At 43.0% G+C, this 14,299-nt stretch overlaps 1 protein-coding gene across 2 annotated transcripts in view; it reads right to left on the bottom strand.

The window, feature by feature from the left end:
* LOC122805417 (neurabin-1-like) overlaps positions 1-14,299 on the bottom strand; it is a 1,624,240-nt gene that overhangs the window by 1,036,313 nt on the left and 573,628 nt on the right. For both annotated transcript variants that reach the window (XM_044075548.1, XM_044075549.1), the window contains exon 8: positions 9,962-10,191. In XM_044075548.1, the coding sequence (XP_043931483.1) occupies positions 9,962-10,191 (230 nt within the window). The remainder of the gene's footprint in view (positions 1-9,961; positions 10,192-14,299) is intronic.

The following is a 14,299-nucleotide window of genomic DNA, read 5'->3' on the forward strand; positions in this document are numbered from 1 at the left end:
AAGGCATCAACTGGTACTCTAGTGTGCATGGTTTTTATAGGGAGCAAACATTTTCTCTGGTCTTTTTGGAACTGATTCAACAGTGTCCAGCTCTTTCACACCTGCCAAAAGAAAAGGTCAATGAGCTCACTGGCGGGGGTGGGGGTGTCACCTAAGTAGAAGATGGGCAAGACCCAAACACCTCCAGGAAAGTACAGTTTTGTACCTACCATAAATGTAGATGTTAGAGTGTATATACTGCTGCAGTCATCACACTTGGGTTATCCTGCCGTCAGGCAGTCCCGCAGTCGGCCGAATCCCAAAGTCTTGGTCCGGCGTCGGTTGTCGTCGCTTCTTCCCTGACGTCAGTACGACAGGGGGATAAAAGAGGCAGCCGACGCCATTTTCTTCAGTTTTTCTTGCCCCAGATGTCAGATGCCCCCAACTAGGAAGGCAATACAAATAACTATGCAAAAATACCTTAGTAGATAAACAATAGTACTAGCTGTTAGCAAATACACCATATAGACATGCATCCAATAGACTGATGTACATGGAGTTATAACTAACACCCTGGTATGTAGGGGGGATGGTGGGAGGGTAACCTGGACTGCAGCAGTATATACACTCGAACATCTACATTTATGGTAGGTACAAAACTGTACTATGTTCATCGTGTTATACTGCTGCAGTCATCACACTTGGGTTGAATCCCAAAGCTATGGATGGGTGGCTGGTACTAAACTGGGTTAGGTGAAGCTAGGATGCCCTGCAGAACAGCAGTGGCAAAACCAGCTCTGGTTTTTGAGTATAATGGAAGGTGGCAGTGCTTGGTAAAGGTGTGCACTGAACTCCAAGTAGCTGCCTCCAGAATGTCCTTGGTTGGAACCCCCCCGAGAAAGGCTGCTGAGGTTGCTGTAGCCCTGGTAGAGTGGGACCTAATATTAACAGGCACTGCTTTCCCATGGTGCGAGTAGCAAAAGCGGATACAATGTGCTATCCATTTGGAGATGGTCTGTTTTGAAATAGCCTTTCCTTGTGAACCTGCAGCATAGGATACAAAGAGTTGGTCAGTTTTTCTGAAGGTCTTTGTCTTATCCAAATAGTAACTTAGCTGTCTGTGAATGTCCAAAGAGTGAAGGAGTCTTTCTCCTTTATTCTGGGGGTTTGGATAAAAGGTGGGTAAATCAATGGTCTGATTCAAAGCCACACTGGATACTACCTTTGGCATAAAGGTAGGGTTAGTACGTAAAGAGACTCTGTCCCGAAGGAAAATGATAAAAGGTTCCACTGCCATAAGTGCCTGTAGTTCTGAGAACCTGCGTGCTGAGGTGATAGCCAGCAACAGAGCTGTTTTCCATGACAAGTATTGTAGTTCTGCTGAGAAGGCTGGTTCAAAAGGAGGCAGTGTTAATTTTTCTAAAACGAAGTTGAGGTCCCAAGATGGCGTTGGGGGTTTTCTGGGGGGTCTTATATTCTTAGCCCCTCTGAGAAACTGCCTTAGTAAAGGGTGTGAGAATATAGGAGGATCCGTATTATATTGAGCTGAAATGGCTGAAGCATTGATCTTAACGGATGAGAAAGAAAGGCCTTTGTGTAGCATCTCAGTTAAGTATTGCAGTATTTGAGGAATGTTTGGTATCCAAGGATTCTGGCTTTTAGCCTGGTTCCATGCACAAAATCTTTTCCATTTGTCTGAGTAAGTTTTTCTGGTGCTGGGCCTCCTGGCCTCCAAAATGACATTCAGGACGTCCTTTGAGAGAAGTGTTGATTGATAATTCAAGGTATTCTCCATGCAGCTAAATTTAAAGTCCTGAGCTGACTGAAGGATCTGAAAGTTTTGCTGAGTCAACATAAGTGGGAGTTGAGGAAAGATCCATGGAGGGCTGTGATTCAAGGTCCTTAGTAATGGGTACCAGTGCTGACGTGGCCAGTCCGGAACAATGAGGATCATTTGTGGTCTCTCTGATCTGACTTTCAGTAATACCTTGGTCAGGAGAGGTAGTGGTGGGAAGGCATAGACTGTCAATGCTGACCAACTGAATGATAGGGCGTCCACTTTCCAGGCTAGAGAATGATAAGTCCTTGTGCAAAATTTCTGTAGTTGGCAATTGTTGGGGAAGGCAAATAGATCTATGTCTGGGCGTCCCCACCTTTGAGTTATTGAAAATACTTGTGGGTGTAGTCTCCACTCATGAGGATCTGCCAAATTTCTGCTTAATTCGTCTGCCAATATGTTTTCCTTTCCTGGCAGGAATTGTGCTTGCAATTGTACTTGGTAAGTCAATGCTGTGTTCCACAGGGTCATTGCCTGTCTGCATAAGGGTAGGAGTGTGTTCCTCCCTGTTTGTTTATGTACCACATAACTGTGGTGTTGTCTGTCCTTAGTAGTTGTCCTGGATGCAAGAGGTCCTTGAAGGCTGTCAGTGCATTTTGCACAGCTAGCATCTCCTTTTGGTTGATGTGTAGGTGCATTTGTTTTGCAGACCATTTGCCCTGTATGCACTGTCCTGCCATGTGTGCTCCCCAGGCGTAGTCTGAAGAATCTGTTGTCATAGTTTGGTTTGCTGGAGGTAAGACAAAAGGAAGACCCTTGTTTATTTGACATGCTTGAGCCCACCATAGGAACTCTTTTTGAAGGCAGGGAATGAGAGATATACTTGTTTCGAGGCTGTGCCTGTGTTGAGCCCACACACTTTTCAGGTACCATTGTAATTTCCTCATATGCAGCTTTGCATGTGGAATTAGTTGAATGCAGAATGCCATGAACCCCAATGCCTGCAGGATTTTCCTTGCAGTGAGCTGGGTAAAAGTTGCCATCTTTTTGAAGCATTGAGTCAGTTGTTTTTGTTTGTCTGGCGTGAGATAAGCCATCTGGGCCATTGTATTTAAGCTGGCACCCAGGAATATTATGTCTTGTGAGGGTATTAGCTTTGATTTCTTTTTGTTTACTGTGTACCCTAGGCAACTTAGCAGCTTTGTTACAAATGCCAGATGCTGTAATAGAATGGCCTTGCTGTCCGCTTGGATCAGGCAGTCATCCAGATATGGATAAATTTGTATTCCTCTTTGTCTGCAGTATGCAATTACTGATGCCAGGCATTTCGTAAATACTCTGGGCGCAGTAGATAAGCCAAAGGGCAATGCATAGAATTGATAATGCATTGTACCTGCCAAAAATCTGAGGTATCTTCTGCAATCTTGTCTGATAGGGACATGCAGGTATGCCTCTTTGAGGTCCAACGTTACCAGCCAAGACTCCTTGCCCAGCATGGGAAGAAGCTGCTGTAGTGTGAGCATTTTGAATTTGGGTGCCTCCAGGTATGTTAGAATTGAGAGGTCTAAAATGGATCTCCAGGCTTTGTCCTTTCTTGGTACTAGAAATAGTCTCGAGTAAAAACCTTGACCTTGCTCCTTTGTAGGTACCTTTTGAATTGCTTTCATATCCATGAGAGCTGAAATTTGCGTTTGTGCCTCTGCCCATTGGTTTGGAGGCAGATTTGGCATGCCTCTCATCCGTGGTAAAGTGTGGAAATGAAATCTGTAGCCTCAGGTAATAATATCCAGAACCCATTTGTCCTTTGTTATGATGCGCCAATTTTGTGGAAATAGGGCCAGTTTTCCTCCCAAAGGTGCTGCCAGGGCAATTTTGCTTGGCAGGCGAAGAGGGAAGTCATTGTGTTTGTTTCCTGAGGGGTTGAGATCTTTCGTCTCCACCTGTTTGAGTTGTTGTATGCCATTGTCTAGACCTGAAAGAACCTTGTGGCTTTCCTCTGCCCCTTGGGCGTCTGTACCTACCCCTTTGGGTCTGTCTGATGCAGGAAAGGACCAGTTTTTTTGACGGCCAGCTTCTGCTGAAACGAGGAGGTTGTACCTGTAAAAAAATCTTTAACTGTCTGCATAGATTTTGCCTTTTCTTCCATTTTCTTTAAAACTTCCTCTGCTTTGACACCAAATAACACATCTTTCTGCAATGTGGCATCCAATAACTTTGCTTTGACATGTTCTGGTAAGGCTTGCTCTTTTAGCCAAGCATGTCTACGTATTATAGATCCTGTGACAGCTGCTCTACATGTGGCTTCCAATGAATCAAAACCACACTAAGGTATGCTTTCCCACCTGCTCTGCTGCATGGAGCAAATCCTGCATCTCTTTGAAATCAGGTTGATCTGTCTGAGGGATCATTTTCTGCTTTAAGTGAGCAATCAAGTACTGCTGGTATTTTAGCATGTGGAATTGGCAGTTTAAGGCCCTCATGGCCAAAGTGGCAGACGTATACACTTTCTTCCCCCATCTTTCTAATGCTCTGAAATCTCTCTCAGACGGTAGTAGATTCTTAGCAGTAGAGGCCTTAACCCCTTTGGAACCCTGGGAAATGTTTTTGGGGTCTGCAACAGGGCTTTTATATAGAAACTTATGAGAATCAGGAACTCGATAGTATCTGTCTGGTTTAGCTGGTGCAGGAGGTAAGGAATCTGGGTTTAGACTAGATTTGGTGTAAACATCATCAAAAATGTCTAAAACTGGAGGAATTGAAAGGGGTCTATGCTGTGGAAGAAGAAACTCACAGAGTCTTTTCTTAGAGTCAGAGTAATCTTGGCCTTCCCAGTGGAAGTGTTCCCTCATGGTGTGTAAAGTTTCCCCAAAAGAGTAGTCTTCAGGGGGGGGAGACAGAGGGAATGGACTCTTCAGCATCTGAGTCTTCACAAGGAGGGAAGGAATAATCCTGGTCCTCAGAGTTAGCTGAGGAAATGGATGCTTGGTCAGAGGAAGGATAATCTTACTCCAGTCTAGGCCTTTTGTCAGGAGGGGGTTGTGAACCCCTGATAAGGGTAATTAAATCCTCAGCCATCTTAAGCATCTGTTTTTTAGGCATAGGGGCCTGTAGGGGGGGGGTCTGTGGACCCGGTTTCCTAACTTTTAAAGAGGCTTTAAGTTTAGCATAAGACTTAATAGAGATAGTTGTCGGTTTGAAGACACCTTCAGAAACCGAAGGCCTGTCCAAAATCTCCGGATGACCGTCAGGGTTGGCGTCCGAGGGTTGAGATGGAACCGGCTCCTGAGGCCCAGCTGATTCAGTCTGGGAGGCCGTCCGAATTTCTAAATCAGCGGTAGTCAGGGGCTGCGTAGGTGCCTCGCTGAAAACCGGAGAACTGGCGGGCAGGCCTTGCTGAGGCCTCAGTATCTGGTCTTGGCCTTGGTTGCCTGTCCTTATCCTTGCGTTTTTTAAACATTGCTGATGTCGGTTGCTCCGACGACATGCTATAGTTAAATTTTCTGCCAAAATAATGTCGGGCAAAATCTGCCCGACGCTTGATTGTATGTTTGTTGAACCTAGCACAAAACCGACAACCAGAGACGTCGTGGTCTGGGCCTAGGCAAGGAATACAATAAGAATGAAGATCCTTATGAGGTATTTGCTTCCCACAAGAAATGCAATTATTAACTTTGTCTGACATCGGTCTGAGGCAAGAAAAGTTTCCCCAATGGGGTACTTAGCTTTAGAGAAGACTTCGGGCTGAAATTCAATTCGAAAATCTCAGGAGCTAGTCGACCGGCACTTGTGAACTGCTTCTGCTTCGGGCACCGCGCGGCAATAAAGACTGAAGAAAATGGCGTTGGCTGCCTCTTTTATCCCCCTGTCGCACTGACGTCAGGAAAGAAGCGACGACAACCGACGCCGGACCAAGACTTTGGGATTCGGCCGACTGCGGGACCACCTGACGGCAGGATAACCCAAGTGTGATGACTGCAGCAGTATAACACGATGAACATCACTGATTCCTCCTGGAGGAAGACCATCCATCGTTTTGTTTCAGGAGCTCTACAATGTCTACAAAGAAGATGTCCTCATGTAGTGATCTGGGGGATCCCTCTCCCTCATCAAAATCAGTGTCCTCTGAGAGAGATTCCAGGGGGGTGGGGATCCAAGTGCCTCTTCTTACACGTCCTTTTTCGAGGGACTTCCTCAGTGGGATGATATGGGGAAGTGTTGGAAGACATAACGTCCTGACGGACTGGCTGAAGGCTCGTTTAGGTTGGCTATCCCAGTGGAAGAGATGATCAAGACTCAAAAGCAGAGAGTATGAGACAGGGTTGTCTGATCTGAAGGGGGGCAGGGTTGTCTCTTCTCTTGTAATGAAGAAAAAGAACCCTCTACACAACCTTGAAGGCAGAACGCCTAGGAAAAACAGAAATCGATGGCTCCAAAGTAGGAACTTCTCAGATTGTCGGCTCCTACAACCCCTTGAGTGCTCCACACAAAGAGGGAATCAAACCCAAGCTATCCAGAGGCAAAGCTCTGAGGGGAAGGGATGGCTCTGATAGCTTAAGAGTCAACTCCAAACCCCTGGATCTGGTGCAGAGAGTCCTCTGGCACAGAGATGCTCGGTGCCGGTCGGGTCAGGGGAACCATCTGAGTCGAAGAAAAAACAGTTTTCGGATCCGAAGTAGATACCCTCAGGGGTCTTGGATGTGACAGCTCCAAAACAGAAGGTCAGATCAGAGGAGGAGATACCAAAGGAGAAAGTAGACAGATGTTAGCTTTGAGGCCTGATAGGGGTAGGAGTCAGGAGAACCCCATCTGCATCTGTGCTCTGAGGAACTTCATCATCCTGACCACATCTGCTTCTGAAAGACTTCTGTAGGATTGGAAAGAGGACATAGTGGAAGGATGCCTAGAGTACCTTTGATGTGAACCCTCTAGGAAGGGAGAAGGAAACCTAGATGGAATCAGATCTGAGAGAAACAGTGGAGTATATATCCGAGGAGACCTAGATTTTTGAGTTGTCAGATCAAAGACTGACAGATCTGACTTTTTGCAGATCTTAGTAGGAGGTTCTTTTGAAGAAGCTGAAATCGGCACTGAGGTGCAATCTGGATGCCTTTTTCTGGACTCCTTTTCATTAGAGAGAGCATCAGGTTTAGCTTTCAAAGACTTTTTAGAGGGGGGTTTGAGCCCCAGCCACTGAAGAGGAAGATGTAGAGAGAAAGACACTTCGCAAAACAAGAAAGAACTACCACCAGCAAAAAGCAAACAATCCACTCGTAAAAATTACCCTAAAAAGGCAATAAATAAATAGCTATCTTTATACGTGTGTGTGTGTGTATATTTATATATATATATATATATAGATAGAGATATATATATATATATATATAAGTTCCCTTCACATTGTCGACACTGCAAAATGCCGACATTCATATGGCCAAGACCATATGATCAACATTTGCAATGTCAGCAATGCGGAACAGGCATCTCAGTACAGTGCGGAATGGAAAGATTTCCATTCCTGCACTGTAGTGCGATCTCGGAGTTGGTATATTTAAGTTACGGGAGGTGTGGGGAGGCAGAGCCCCCCATAGGACGGGGTGCAGGGGGGCTTGCCCCCCTGCTAGCAATGTGTTAGTAATTAGTAGTGTTTTTATTTATTTATGTTTTTTGGATGTTCGGAATTCCGAATGTCGATCATATCATCTTAGCCATATGAATGCTGACATTTTGGCGTTTCGATCATCCAATGGTAACCCATATATATATATATATATATATATATATATATATATATATATATATATATATATATATATATATATATATATCTATATATATATATATATATATATATATATATATATATATATATATCTATATATATATATATATATATATATACACACATAGATACACACACACACACACACACACACACACACACACACACACACACATATATATATATATATATATATATATATATATATATTTTAGAAAGGGGAGAAAAGAAAAACTGCCAACAATGTAGACAGAGTACCTGGTAAGATTAGAAAGGGGTACCAACAAAGCTACCAAAAGTACCACCAACAATGGTAGTTGATGAAGAGAAAGAGGAAGGGAAAAAGGAATTTAACTAAACAGGGTAAATTATGGGAGGGAGGGAGGAAGAAGAAAGTCACTAGCATAAACTAAGTTAACTCACAATACCTGAAAAATGGTGAAAAATTCAAGAACAGTCAATAAACACTTGAGAGCTAGGAATCTGTGTCAGATATCTAATCGTGGCAAATGAAATCTGGGGTATGTTAGGTTAGCAGGGTATTGCGGGCAAAGGAAGGAGCTCAAGAGTTCTAGGATCTGATGATATGGTAGAAGTGGCAGAGCTGAATCAGAGTCTCAGATCCAAACCCATCAGTTGAAGGATGAATGAAAAGGACATCAGATCTTTTTTTTTTTTTAAACCAGAGCATATCCCAGACTTCTCTGACATTGACAAGCAGACATCAGATCTTCAAAGACAATGAGACCAGTATATTTATAAAAATGTGTGAGCAGTGAGATTATGTAATTTTTTTTTCCATGCAGATTTCCCACAGAATGTATAACACTGAAACTAAATCATATTATGAAATCTGTACTCCTGTACATAACGATTCTGATGTTTCACTGTCCATTCATTTTATTACTTTGGCAATATTCAAGTTCTAAAATGATCGGCTGTTTATCATTATATTTACTTGCATGTTCAACAACATTCAACTTTGCAAATGTTTTACTGTTGCTACTGAATACCAAGAAAGACAATTAAATAAAAAAAGTATACACGCTTGACCGTTACAGTAACTACTAATGGGTAAACAACCTTTTTTCAAGAAAAGTGTGAATATGGTTCTGACATGACAAAAGGCCTTAGTAACTGTCCAGCCTACTTGATTTGTTAATGAAACATTTAGTGAAATAAGGACAAAGGAAAGGAGATATAGGTTGCTACACTGTCACTGCCACTGAAGCTCCTGCTGTAGTCATTTACAGTGACTTGCACAGCAGCTTCCTGACTCGTTACTTAGAGCAGATACTGGACTTGACATACTGCAGTATTTACATAGCAGCCCTCAGTCCCATTCACCCAGTCAGGTTTATCAACTTACAGTATGCCATCAGGAAAAGTTACAACTGAATGTCAGTTCTGTTGTCAGAGGTTCTTAAATGGAGCTGGCGCATTATGTGATGAGAGATGTGCACAGACTCTGAGTTGTGAAGATTTACTCTGCAGTAAATTACAACTGTTGCTCAGTATAGTGAAGTTCTCTCATCTTCTTTTCTGAATATATATAATAAATACCTGCTATACTCTTACCATGTCTGTATTCTGTGCAATCTTAGCAGAAATACTTTTCAAACATTGGAAACTGGAAAGATTTGAAGGGGTTTACCTCACAGCAAGAGGTTCTCCCATTCGATTCTCGGCTTGGCTTGGGAGTCTGCATGTCCTCCCTGCGGTTGGGTAGCATTCGAAAGACATGCGTGCGTAAATGGGCGTGCCTTCGTTGAAGGTTGGGCATCGAGCTGGCACCTTGGCGTTTCGTAAAAGTCTACTGCCAATCATTAGCGGACCGGAGTTCCGCTGTGGCAACCCCTTACCAGGAAAGCCGAAAGACAAACAACAACTGATGACATATGCCATCATACAACACAGATGTAGAAATTCTGCTGCTCTCATGAAGCATGTAGCTCTTGCAGCAGTTGCACATTCCAGACAAGGGGAAGATCTTCAAGCACAGAATAAAAGCATGTGCAAAGCTTAACCCACAACCTCCTCCTCCCAAGAATGGGCAGCTGTCACCTATATACTAAACAGCCCTCTGGCACACATGCCACTTGTTAAATCTAGGTCACGAATAGCAACACTTTGCTTCTCGTGGAAGCACAATCCTAACACATTGGTCCTTAATTTGACTTGTAATATCAGTTCACGTAAATGAAAAAGCTTAAATCATTTTTTGGAACTATTAGTCTATAAATATTTTAGATAATGCCGACAGTATTGCACTCACTGGTTGTGCATCTGGTTTAGAGCAAGTACTTTAAATAAAAATATTACTGAGGAAAAAAAAACAAATGCTTTCATTTTTAAACTTTTGTTTGGAAAGGATACCTCTTGCTTTAACATATAAAATAACTTCAGTATTCCATATGAATACTTACTTCAGCTGGTAATCCTTCAACAGCTTCTTAGCCTTATTGTACTTCTTCTCTAATGCATCATACTGTCCCTGGATTTCTTTTAGCTGTTCATTAGTCGTGGTGTACAAGGTTTTTGCGTCTAATAAATTTGTTTCAAGTTTCTTCGCTTTTTCCTTGCTTTCTTCTACAATTTGGTGAAGTCGAGATTTGGTTGTTTCCCATTCAGCACGTTCAGATTCAGTATCCTTCAACTTAAAAATTAGTAAATAAAAATGAAATTTAGATGCAAACAACATTAGTGCTACTCAGTCTACATTATACAAACAGTAAAAACATTCAGTTTTACATACGGCACAAAAATTTCTATCAGACAAGACAGAATAAAGTTGCAACTATAGCAGCATTTTTATTATTTCTATTGGTTAACCAGGTGAGTAGGCCGGACAACTTGACACTTTTCAGCCATAACCTGAATTTTGTGGGGGGGGGGGGGCACATACACAAAACAATTGAACATTTTTCAAGGACACGTACAAAAAAACTGTGTGTGTGTGTGTGTCTGTGTGGTTATACATATATACACACAAACAAACGCACGCACACACATGTGCACACATACACATCTGTATATGTGGTCATAGGTTACTAGAGCGAATGCTCACATGAGCATATGTTTAACAGGTAAGTCAGAGCGAAAGTTCATATTAGCGAACATTTGTTTCTATGGAGTTTCTGCCAACCACATATTATATAAGATTGCATGCCTGCTGTACTATATTAATACATATAATTAGCATGATGACAGGGGCAACGGGTGTGGGTGGGATTTTTCCCATGCAAAACAGAAAATAGTTTTAATTTTCTTTGCTATCATTTTAGATGTCTTCTAAATAATCACTGTTTTTAAGTATGCTCATAAGAGTGTTCAGCAATATAATCATTTATACACATACACACACGTATACATATATACATATATATATATATATATATATATATATATATATATAAATTTTATAGATATATATAGATATATAAATACACACATATATACATATATATATATATATATATGGATCACCTTTAGTTGCCCGAAATCGCATTTCACCGACACGGAATCCGACGGGTCGAAAACACAGACAACGCAGATGACCGACAAGGTGAGAACCCGACGGACTCGGTAAGTGTGCGATAGAGTGAGGGATTTAGTGTTAGGGAGCGGACAGGTAAGTGTGCAATAGTGAGGGACTGTGGGTTTAGGGGTGGGTTAAGTGAGTTAGGGTTAGGGTGCAGGTAGGGTGCGTGTGCGATAGTGAGGGACTGTGGGTTTAGGGGTGGGTTAAGTGAGTTAGGGTTAGGGTGCAGGTAGGGTGAGTGCGGTAGTGTCGGACCTTGGGGTTAGGTGGGTAAGTGAGTTAGGGTTAGGGTGCAGGTAGGGTAAGTGCGGTAGTGTCGGACCTTAGGGTTAGGGTTTGGGTTAGGGCTAGTGGATATGTTATGTAGTGTACTGTGTTGTTTACGTGTAGTGTGTTGGTGTAATGGTGTTCGGTGTTTTGCGTTGTCGGTATTTTTTGTTGTCGGTCTTTTGGTGTCGGCGGTTTGTGTTTCGGCAGTTTGGCGTTTCGGTAAATCGAAGGTGATATATATATATATATATACATATATATACACATACATATTATATTTATACACAATTTCTGCTAGTGTCCACAAAGTGGTTCTAAAACAGATGAAGTATGTTTTATCAGTGTGAATCCTGAAGTGATACAAGACATATGACAACCAGATATTTAATTGCAACACTTCACCTATGAAACACAAAGAGACCAGTCACCCGTGAAGTCCCCCAGGGTTCTGTGCTGGGACCTCTCCTGTTTGGGCATCTATTTTTCTGAGGTAAAAATCAATACCAAAGAGCTCTGACTGACTACATTTACAGATGATTGCAAGCTAGGAACAGTCACTGAATCCCCAAATGACTTCGCTATCCTGTGGCTCAAATAAATAACTGGTGCTAAAATCATGGTCTGAAAAGTACAGTTTTGTACCTACCATAAATGTAGATGTTCGAGTGCTAATACAGCTGCATTAATCACAGATGGGTTTTCTGCCATCAGGCGGGCCCTCGGTCGGCCGAATTCCAAAGTCTAGGTCCGGCGTCGGTTGTTGTCGCTTTCTTTCCTGACGTCAGTGAGGCAGGGGTATATAAGACACAGCCGATGCCATTTTCTTCAGTCTTTCTTGCCCCAGATGTCAGGTGCCCCCAGAAGGAAGGCAATACATAAATTATATTTATATACATGCAATGCAATATAATCAAAAATCAGTAGTTGCAAGCAAATATACCATAGAAGGATAACCCAATCAGATTGTATGAAGAGGGGTTAGGCCCTAGGCTTTTACCAAGAGGGGAAGGAGGGAGGGAAAACTGTACTGCAGCTGTATTAGCACTCGAACATCTACATTTATGGTAGGTACAAAACTGTACTATGTTCATCGTGCATACAGCTGTAGTAATCACAGATGGGTAGAATCCCAAAGCTACGCACAGGGTGGTAGGCACTAGGTGGAACTGGGATGAGCCAGAATGCCCTGCAACACAGCAGTGGCAAAGCCTGCTCTAGTTTTGGAATATAAAGGCAGGTGGTAGTGTTTTGTGAAGGTATGCACAGAACTCCAAGTGGCTGCCTCCAAAATATCTTTGGTAGGAACTCCTCTGAGGAAGGCTGTAGAGGTAGCTGTGGCCCTGGTGGAGTGGGATCTGATGCCTGTAGGGACAGATTTTCCATGATTGGAGTAACAAAACCGTATGCAGTGGCCTATCCATTTTGAAATTGTCTGTTTGGTAACTGGCTTACCTTGAGCTCCTACAGCATAGGACACAAAAAGTTGTTCTGATTTCCTGAAAGGCTTTGTTCTGTCCAAATAATAACGTAGCTGTCTATGGATGTCTAAGGAGTGTAGCAGCCTTTCCCCTTTGTTTTGAGGATTGGGGTAAAAGGTAGGTAAGTGTATGGCTTGATTTAAAGCTACCCTGGATACCACTTAAGGCATAAATGACGGGTTGGTTCGAAGGGAAACCCTGTCCTGATGGAAGATGAGAAAGGGCTGCACAGCCATGAGGGCTTGTAGTTCAAACCCTACGAGCTGAGGTAATGGCCAGAAGGAAGGCTGTTTTCCAGGACAAATATTGCAAATCTGTTGAGGCAGCTGGTTCAAAGGGAGGCAATGTTAATTTTTCTAGAATGTAATTAAGATCCCAGGCTGGCATTGGTTGTTTCCTTGGTGGTCTTATATTCTTAGCCCCTCTGAGGAACTGTCTTAAGAGTGGGTGAGAGAATAAGGGTGGATCAGTGTTGAATTCTGCAGAAATGGCTGAGGCATGGATTTTTATGGAGGAAAATGAAAGCCCACTGTTCAGCAGCTCAGCTAGATACTGTAATACCTGAGGCAAATTCAGTTTTCTAGGGTCCTGGCCTTTTTCTCATTCCAAGAGCAAAACCGTTTCCATTTTGCGGAGTAAGCCTTTCTAGTAGATGGCCTTCTGGCCTTCAAAATGACATCCTGCACCTCTTTGGGGAGTAGGGTCTGTTGTGGTGTTAAGGAATTTTCCATGCAGCAAGATTGAGTGTTTTCAGCTGACTGTGAAGAGTTTTGTAGCTGTGCTGAGTCAGCAGAAGAGGCATTAGAGGTAGGGACCAGGGAGGAGTATGTGTTAGGCTCCTCAGGAGTGGGTACCAGTGTTGTCTTGGCCAGTCTGGAGCAATCAGTATCATCTTCGGTCTGTCTGCTCTTGCTTTCAAGAGTACCTTGGGCAGAAGAGGCAGAGGTGGGAAAGCGTAAACTGTCCATGCTGTCCAACTGAATGAAAGGGCGTCCACTCTCAAGGCCTTTGGATGAAAGGTCCTTGAACAGAACTTTTCCAATTGATGATTCCTGTGGGAGGCGAAGAGACCTATGTCTGGCCTCCCCCACGCTTGGATTATCTTTGTAAACACTTGAGGATGCAATTTCCATTCGTGTGGATCTGTCATATTTCTGCTTAGATTGTCTGCCAGCGTGTTTTCCAAACCTGGCAAGTACTGTGCCTGAAGTTCGATTTGCCATTCCAGAGCCAAGTTCCAAAGTGTCACGGCTAGTCTGCACAGGGGGTATGAATGTGTTCCTCCTTGTTTGTTTATGTACCACATTACTGTGGTGTTGTCTGTTCTTATCAATAATTGTCCTGGATGCAGGAGGTCTTTGAAAGCTGTAATTGCATTTATCACTGCTAGCACTTCTTTCTGATTGATGTGAAGGTGCTTTTCCTTTTGGGACCATTTGCCCTGAATGCACCTGTCTGTCATGTGCGCCCCCCAG

The sequence above is a fragment of the Protopterus annectens genome, chromosome 6.part1 (assembly GCF_019279795.1).
Source record: "Protopterus annectens isolate FY-2018-M chromosome 6.part1, PAN1.0, whole genome shotgun sequence".
NCBI classification, from domain to species: Eukaryota; Metazoa; Chordata; order Ceratodontiformes; family Protopteridae; genus Protopterus; species Protopterus annectens.